This window comes from Nyctibius grandis, chromosome Z, assembly GCF_013368605.1.
Source record: "Nyctibius grandis isolate bNycGra1 chromosome Z, bNycGra1.pri, whole genome shotgun sequence".
In the NCBI taxonomy this organism is placed as follows: domain Eukaryota; kingdom Metazoa; phylum Chordata; class Aves; order Nyctibiiformes; family Nyctibiidae; genus Nyctibius; species Nyctibius grandis.
The window spans coordinates 46549779-46558875 of record NC_090695.1 but is presented as its reverse complement, the minus strand read 5'-3'; the positions used below and the strand labels follow the sequence as shown (position 1 = coordinate 46558875).

At 43.1% G+C, this 9097-nt stretch overlaps 1 protein-coding gene across 5 annotated transcripts; it reads left to right on the top strand.

Annotated features, from left to right (window-relative positions):
• The first annotated feature begins 477 nt into the window (after positions 1-477).
• QNG1 (Q-nucleotide N-glycosylase 1) lies at positions 478-8809 on the top strand. Of its 5 annotated transcripts, none has more exons than XM_068423345.1 (5): positions 478-499; positions 1122-1472; positions 2440-2699; positions 6681-6876; positions 8137-8809. In XM_068423345.1, exons 2-5 carry the CDS (start codon positions 1136-1138, stop codon positions 8367-8369), a joined length of 1026 nt encoding a protein of 341 aa, XP_068279446.1. In that variant the 5' UTR covers positions 478-499; positions 1122-1135; the 3' UTR covers positions 8370-8809. The 5 variants fall into 5 exon arrangements, with proteins under 5 accessions (XP_068279446.1, XP_068279444.1, XP_068279443.1 ...); XM_068423343.1 differs by lacking the exon at positions 478-499 and adding an exon at positions 579-652; XM_068423342.1 differs by lacking the exon at positions 478-499 and adding an exon at positions 887-1000.
• The last annotated feature ends 288 nt before the right edge of the window (positions 8810-9097 follow it).

Sequence of the window (9097 nt, the reverse complement as noted above, 5' to 3'; positions counted from 1 at the left end):
CTTGGAAGAACTACAATCAGTCCTTTAAAGAGACAACGCTGCCACTTGGTTTTTGTCTGTGGGAAGGAGAGCGGCAGCTGGTTCAGCAGTAAAATGCGCCTGTAACGCTGGCGCTTGGCGGGAAAGGCTGAACCCAAGTTGGAGAAATCTGCAATCAAGGCGAAGGTTTTGGTTAAAATGCAAGTCAACTGAAACATGGGTGCCGCGTTTTTCTGTGCACCCCCAACTTGGGTGTGTGCAGAAGGGGGGGGTGGTGGGTTGACTGCATTTTTTTTTTTAATCGGGAGGGAAGCTCCACAAGTAATCAACGTGCGCGTTATTTGTTGTTTTTTTCTTCTCAATGATGCGGATCTTTTGGAAAAGTTCCTTACTAGGAAGCGGAGCGTGCGCACTGCTCCGGCTCGGCAGGGTTGTTTGGCGTTTTCTTGAGCGTAACCGCACATGCTTTTGGATGCGTCACAGGGCTTCCCGCCGGCCCAAGAGCTCCTGCGGCGCCGGGGTCAGTGCGCGTCCTCCCGCGGGTCTCCGCTCTGCCCGCCCAGCCTCGCCTCCCCTGCTGCCCCCGAAAGCCGCCCGACCCCGGCGGTGCGGGCGTGCCGGTAGCGCGCCCGGCCTTACCGCACACGCAGCTGAGACCCAGCTCCGCCGCGCGGTCTGTACCGCTGTGTGCCGGGCAGGGCTCCTCTTCGCAGGCCACCTCCCCGCGCGGGAGCGGCTGGGTGCTAGACCCCGGCCTTGAGCGGGGCGCCGGTCCCTGCGCCCGGAAGGAGGCGGGCGAGGGGCTGCGGGCCGCGTCCCCCGGGCCGTGCTTTGTGTGAGGCCGCGCGCGGCCCAGGTGCCGCCCCAGTGCGCAGGCGCGCGGGGCAGGCGGGGCGGGGCGGGAGAGGCAGCGGGGATTGCGGCGGCCTTGACGGCTGATGCTGCTGCGGAGCGAGGGGCGGCTGCGGGAGCCGGGACTGCGCCGGAGCATGGCGGCGTGAGGCGCGCTGGGCTACGGGTGGTAGGGAGGCCTGCTGCCGCGCCGTTTGCCGTCGGTGCTCCGCGGGCTAGCTGGCTCCGGGCCGGGGCGGGGGCACGATGGAGGGGCTGGCCTCGACAGCTTGCGTGTTTCCTGCCCTCAGAGAGGCGGCCGAGCATGGAGGTGTTCGTGTCCCCCCTGGAGTCAGCCAGGTTTATAGCCAGCAACAGCAAGGATGTCTTCGTGGACGAGGAGGGGGCGCGGCGCGTGGCGGAGAGTTTGTTTGACAAAGCCTCGGCGGCGGAGTTCGGGCTGGCGGGGTGGAAGCGCCTGCACGAGCTGAACCCCCGGGCCGCCGGCGAGGAGGCGGTGGGCTGGGTGTTCCTGGTGGACACCCTCAACTTCTCCTTCTGGTCCGAGCGGGAGGAGCAGAAGTACCTGGTGAAGTACAAGGGTAGAACCTACAGCGGCTACTGGTCCCTCTGCGCCGCCGTCAACAGGGCCCTTGACGACGGTTAGTGAGCGCCCAGGGAGCGGGCCTCCCGCCAGCAGCCGGGCCAGGCCTCCCACGGGGGAGCAGCCGGAGCGGGGGGGCGTTAGTAGCTGAGCCTTGAGTATAAAATCAAGGTGCTACCTTAGGAACGGGAGCCGTTTCTGCAAGCTATTGCTTGCTGCCTTGATAGATCTGTGTGTGCAGGCCGTCCCGTGGAGCTTGGGGGGGGGATAACTGGAAGCGCTTCATTAATACCTTGTATTGGAAATACGTAACTTGTGGCTCTAATTGGGTTATCTCTTTTCCATTAAAAAGACTTAAAGGAATGTCTGTAGTCAGCTGTTCGTGACTTCTGTTATTTCACGTGTGTTCTTATGATAAATTGCTTATTTCCGTGACAATGAGAAAACAAGGCTTAAACTGAGAATCCTCTGGGCTAATCTAGTACTTGTATGCCTCCAAAACCAGTATTTTAGTGCTCATTCGTGTTGCTGTCATTAGAAAAAGAACTATTTGTAGGTATAGATGGAAGTTTTAATTCATTTCCTACATATTTATTTGTAAGTTCAGGGAAGGTTTGCATTAAAATACTTTCTGTAAATGCACACCATGATGAGGAGCTAAGGGAAAGCAGGCCTGTGCTGACTATACTAACTATATACGAACTATATTTGCCAGTGTGCTATGTAAACACCACATCTTCAACGACGAAGACTAAGTGGTTAGAGAAAATTACATACAAAAAGTTAGAAAGGTTCCATGGTTGCACGCTGGAAATTGTTGTCTGTAGAAGGAAGCACTGTGTGCAAACGCGTTTAGTTTTAAGCAGCTTTGCGAGTGCGATTATCGCTGAACACTCAGTTGATTTTGAGAGTTGATAGACTCTTTAGATCTTACCATATAAATGCTCTCATCTGTAGTAGGCCAGTGCATTAGGTCTTCAGATATGTTATGATAGCCTAAACATCTTGGTTTTACTTTTCTGAAGGAATACCTATTACCAGTGCATCGTATTTTGCCACCATGACGCTTGACCAAGTTAGACATGTATTTCGCTCTGATACAGAAGTGCCTATACCTTTGATTGAAGAAAGACATCGAGTGCTGAATGAAAGCGGAACAGTTCTGTTAGAGAAGTTTGGAGGCTCTTTCCTGACCTGTGTTAAAATGAGTGAGAAAAGTGCTCAGAAACTACTACGTCTAGTACTGGAAAATTTTCCTTCTTACAGAGATGAAGCTGTATTTGAGGTAAGCTCGTTCTAACATTGAATTTTTTATAGTAAGAATTTACTCCTTACTGACTGTGGCTTTAAAAGTTAGCTCTTAGGTTGTCTATGTAAATTTTTCTGAGAGGATAGTCAGTTCAGAATTGATCTCATATTCGTGAGTTGTTGGGAGTTTTTAATCCAGGGAGTGGAAGATGAACAAAAACGTTCCTGTGGAACTCAGTGTATTCAAAAGTAAAATTCAAGGGAAATAAGAAGGAGAATTACTATTATTTTAATATTTTTGACTCAAATCAGTAAAGATATTCGTCTGTATAATGAAAGGAAAGTCAGACTATGAAACAGTTGATCTTAATTTTGTAAATTGCTATGAGTCATACAGATAGGGAAGAAGGTTTTTTAGATAGTAGTCTTGGACCACAGTATAATTATTTGTTAAGCTGGGGTAAAATTATTGGATTTAATTTCTCTATCAGTATAAACTTCTGAAAACAAAATCACACAAAGGATCTTGACTTTCTTAAGTCCTTAACTAATCAGGAATGTGTTTCTAATGGCAAGAGTCACCTTTTTCCACAGAGGAGAGCCATTTTTTTTTCATATGCTGTCTCTGTCTTCATAACTTTGTAATTTATTTTGATACACTCCAAGTTCCCAATTAGATCATGGCTACTTTGTACTCCTGACAAATGCATAATATTTGAGATAATTTCTGCCTGAAAAATCAGAATCTTTTTTCCCTTTTTTTTTTCTCGAATTGCTACTAACCACCATCCCCTCCATCACTCTTTCTTCTTTTACCTTGAGGATCTCTGCAGCTAATGAAGGAAATGAAACTGGTAGAATTGTAAAAATGACAGCTACTGGGAACCCACACTATAGCTGTTGTTGATTTAACAGCCGTTGCACGAATTACTACAGACCAGAATTAACCCATACGATTGGCAGGGTTGACAATATACTGAAGCTTTTTGGAGCCATTTTCCTGAAAGGAAGTGATGGGAAGTAAACAGAGACTATCTAGTATTTTCTGTGTCTCTGGTTTTGCCTGTATAGGCATGATCTTCATTTAGCATCAGTGACATACATAGCTGCTCCTGTGCTCAGTTCCATCTGCAGTAGTGTTCAGCTGTTACATCATTATGTCCAAAAGACTTTATTCTAGTGATGGCGCAACCTAAACTAATAGTCAGTGCAGTCTTTTCAAGGTAACTTCCTGGGATACCAGTCACTGGAGCTTTGAACCTATTGCATTTATCACTTCAATCTGTCCTTCAGTAGGTGGCATGATTTTGTTTTCCCTTGTCTCCTGCTATGAAGTAAGATATGTTTACATGAAAAATCAGAGGTTCTTTCTAACGGATCTTTGAAGCTACTCATTTAATTTATTGGGTTTTTTTACATATAAAGTAGTTTTTTTACTATTTTTATGTTCAGAAAGGAAATATTTTCCAAGTAAAGTGATAAATAGAGTATTTTCTTGTCTTTATAGTGACTGTATTCATTGACATAATGTCTTTCATGAGATGATGCTGAGTGCTTTATAAAGCAAGCCTCCCTAAAAGCAGACTAGAGAAGGGAAAGATGTTCCAAAAATGATCCCAGACCATAAGCACTGACATAGTAGTAAAGCCTGTTGCACGAATATGGAAGCTGTTTTTCTGCTTTCACTAAGCAAGACGTGTATTTTGAAGGTGGGTGAAATAATCTAGACCAAGTTTACACCCTACTTGTTTAAAAAAAAAAAAAACAAACCAGTGTTAGCATCTAATGCGAAGTGATATGGATCACAATATCGACATCATTTCTATCGCAGCAGGTTGAGCTCTCACAAGTAAGACATTGCCTTCAATAAAAGTTTAGGAGAGAACTGAAAAGATGGTGAGATATCCAATAGCAAACCAGTGTTTTTCAGTAACTCTCCATAACAGAAATATATATGATTATAAAGTAAATTCTACAGTGGAATCATACTATCACAGACTACTACAGCTCTCCTACATACTGACCTTTGATGGGAACTTCTAAAATTAACACAATTCTTTGGCTATATGTTTTTCCAAACACATACACAAAATATTTTTTTTCATAATTACACTGAATCTAATTATAGAAGTTGCCAATGTTATTTTGCTTCTAAAAAGCGAATTGCAAACCAAAACTGAAATCCCAGAAACCTTTTTGCCCTTGGGTAGATAGTTCATATTTAGATGCTGTGCTGAATTTGAATCCTGACAGAAGTTTAAATATTAGACTATGTTATGCTCACATATCAGGGTTTTCACATGCTGACATAGACGCAGTGGGGTCCTTTCTGAGCTTCTGGTCATGGACTTTGCGTGTATTTGTCTTTTATTTCCCATCTTCTGTGACCGAGGTTGTAAAATTCTTATGATCCTCCAATTCTTTGCTTTTTTTTACTAGCTGTGCTATCACATTTTGCTCTTTGCAAACACAATACACCTTCTTTCTTTTAATATCAGTAGGTCATAATTAGTTATGCCTATTGATACTGGCTCATTGTAGTGGAGAGGAGACACAAGTATCCCTATATGTGGTAGCTTTTCCTGGAAAGTGAGGGTGTTGCAGGAAAAACAGAAGTGTAGTTTTATTGCCATCTGGTGAAATATTCCATTTTTGGACACATGATACTATCTTTGAGACACAGTATCATCCACCTAATGCTTTCCTTGCTTTCTTTTGAAAAGATGGTGGGAAAATTTACTAGAAATGCTTAATAGTCTCTTCCGTATTGATAATTTTACGTAAACTTCAGAACCTCTGTGCAGCATAAAAATTAACAATAATTGAAACAATGAAATTATAAATTCATCTGCTCAATTACAAGTCCCAGTGGTTTTATTCCAAATTGAACTGCGGCATGAGATGAAAAGTTCCATTTGAATTCTCCCTTCCTCTGCTCTTGCAAAATGGTGTGGTGCTGAACAGGATCAGTTCTTTACTATATTGGAAAAATCTTAATGGTGTAAGAGCCATGTCCTTGGTTTCCATTAGCTTTGGGGCAGTCGGAGCTATGATAGGATTTGGTCTATAAATTATTTACTTCCTGTTGTGGTGTTTCAAGCGCTATTTTACTATTTAACGTTCAAAATTGTGTATGTTTTCTAGAAGTAAGTTTGTGTATCTGTGTCAAGTGAAGAACGAAGCACAGGGAAAGGAGGAGTTTTCAGGATGTTTGCAGTTGTTCGGTGAAATGGAGCTGGACGTCTTGTTCTCTGTTTTTGGAGAAGAGCATTTAGTGACAAAAATAGCTTTGCTTTCAGGAATAGTAGCATCTTGGCAATAAAGTAAAATAAAATTAGCTTAAAAAAATACCTGGATTGGCACCAGCAAAAAAGTTCATGACAAAAATAGAACCGTGCATAGTACCTAAGAAAATGTTTTTATTTGTGAATACACCTTCTATGGGATTTAATTTTCCTCTCTCCTCTTTAACTAACAAGATACAGTACACAACACAGGAGCATCCATTAAAGTTTTCCATAGAATTTTATTTCCTTAACATTACAGATAAATTAATTAAGGAAATGTTTTAATTGTCTAATCCAATACATGCCTTTTACAATTCTCTCCTCGAAATAAAAGGTTGGATGAACTCTAGGGTTTCTGAAAGAATTAATGTTTGCTGGACTCCAACTACAGTGTTTGCCAAGTGGAAGTAAACCAACATGAATGTGTTCTGAGATCCATGCAGAATCTAAACGATTTTTATTCCACTGCAGTGACTTCTACTATGTTTTTCTTTTATTTCAATTTATTTATGAGCATTCCATACAATACTTGTTTGTGGTTTGGTATTGTTTAGATTTAGGTGTTTGAGTGTTGCACTTTTATTCTGTTTTAGTTAACTAATATGTTAATTTAACCAAATGATAATTTATGTTGCATAGGACAATGTAACTCTTACATGTCTCTCTACATGTCATTTACTGTATTTATTGATGTTTCTGCACTTAAATAATTCATAAATTTCTTTCATCAGAAAAAAAAGGTGTCTTTCTACAAACGGGCACAAATACTTGTGGCTGATACATGGAGTGTATTAGAAGGCAAAGGAGACGGCTCTTTTTACGACATTTCCAGTCTGACTATATTTGCTGACTACAGAATTCCTCAAGTTCTTGTTCACTTAAAAGCCATGAAGTATTCTGAAGGACTAATGAAGAAACTACGGGAAGGTTTGTTCCTCCTTTACTAATATCAAGTAATCCCACCTCTTGACTTTGTAGACTAAAGCTACTTTTAAAATTTAATGTTTTGTCCATGTAAGGGTTATGTGTATTTTTTTTTCTTCAGGGAACAGGGACTTCTTATGTAGTGATGAGGTAACAGGAAGGAACTTATTCTCTAACAATTATCTTGAATGAGATCTTAAGGTTACGTTTTTATAAAGATTTAACTGTTCCTTAGATTAAACATTGATAGGGAAGGATTAAGGAGACTCTAAGGCGGTTGATCTCCGAGTTTCTGAAGGGCTGCTGTTGTCAAAAACACTTTTCAGGATGAGTATAGTTGTGATTTTTGAGGTTTAGATAAAAGAAGCAACGATTTCTTCATTAGTTCAAAGGTGATGTAAAAGCATGGGGATTCCTCTTTATCTGTACTGAACTGCCAGTAGCAAGCAAAGTAATACTATAAGCATCCATTAAAAAGAAAGGTTGCTTTAAATGAAGTTAATTTCACAAGACTAGGGTCTCGTTTTTAAGCATGGTTCCATCTTCCAGCACTTATTAACTATGAACTTCAGTAAATAAAAACATAAACCAATCCCTTTTCCTCTGTAAAAATAACTATTTTGAGATAGGACTGCTATTATGCAATTTTAAAATTACGCAGCAAGATAAACTATTAATGCAGTAGTCCATGGGTCTTAATAGAATGGCCATGTATATATGTGTGTGTATGTGTATATATATATATATGTATTAAACAGATCACGTAGACAATTTATCTTCTCCATTAATCCTAATAAGGACATTCCCATCCTAGTCATTCAAACAAATGGGTCCCTTTATATTTTTATATATGTAGTGTTTTGGTTTTATTTTTTAAATTTTTAAGTCTTAGTGTGATCCTGGCAGAAAATATACCGTCTCGGATTTATGTTTGACTGTACTTTTTGTCTCCACAAGCAAAGAAATAGTCATGTAATGTGCACTATAACCCAAATGCTTGTTCTTTCCTTAAACCACTCTTTTAGAATACAGGATGTTGTTTTAATTGAATGGGAGGTAAACTTACAAGGGCATATGGTAAAATTAAAGCAGTCTTTAGAAAATGTGTGGCAACATCATTAGCACTCGTAGTGTAAGTCGTGAAAAGTCTGGAGTCCTAGGATGGAATAAATGTTGAGAGGAAATAAAAAGCAAATTCAGGCCAACCTGGGGCTTCTTCTGCCTCTGGGACATAATTGGATTGCTGTCTCTCATGTCCTGCAGGAACAACCTTCCAGTCTGGAGATAAAGAGGAGGTGGAGATCCGTGGCTGTTCTATTTGGTGTTGTGCATTGATTTGTAAGCACCTGCTGGAGCTCTATGAGAAGACGGGTCAGGACATGCGTGAAAAGATCAATGCGGTTTTACTGGATTATTACCTTTGGGACTATGCCAGGGATCACAGGGAAGAGATGAAAGATACGCCGTTTCACCGAGTGCGGTGTATATACTACTAAGTCCCGTCAGATAGCTGTTGTGTTGATGCGTTGTCTGTTGAATTGCGATTATTCTTTTCATATGGTTGCTTGTCATGGGCTAATTGGGAGCTGGCTAAATCAAATTTTTATTTTCTGATGATGTATTAACAACTTGCTTTTTTCTCTCTGAATCTTTCACTCGCCGTGACTGGAATTAATCGCGTAAGCTTTGCTGGGCAATCCACGTTAATTCAGGGTTTATTACTCCTGCTTTAAGTTATGTATTTGCGTACGTGCGTGTATTTGCACACGTAGGTGTGTGTACGGACCCGCCTGTGTGTACCGGCCCCCCAGGCCGCCGCGTCATGCTGGCAGGTGCCTTGTCACACCCCAGCGCTCGCCCCTCGCCTCACGGCCGCGCGTGACACGGCCTGAACTAGAGCATTCATTGAATAAACAGTGCCGCGACACAAACCACACGGAGCGGATCTGCGTTCTCGTTGGGGTGGGCACGGCGGGAGCGAACCCGGGTGGGGGGGGGCTCCATCCGCGCCGCGGGGAAGCGCTCGCCGTGGCGGGGCGGCGGTGTGCAGCTGCCTGCGGGCCCGCCCTGCCTCGGGGGCGGCCGCCGGACGTTACCGCCGTTGCCTTTCGAGGCGTTACCGCCGTTGCCTAGCGAGGCGCCGTAAACAACGGGGAGAGGCTGGTGGCCGCCGCTGCCCTGGCTGGCTCCGCCGCGGCCTGCCGCCCTCCCTGCAGCGCACCTC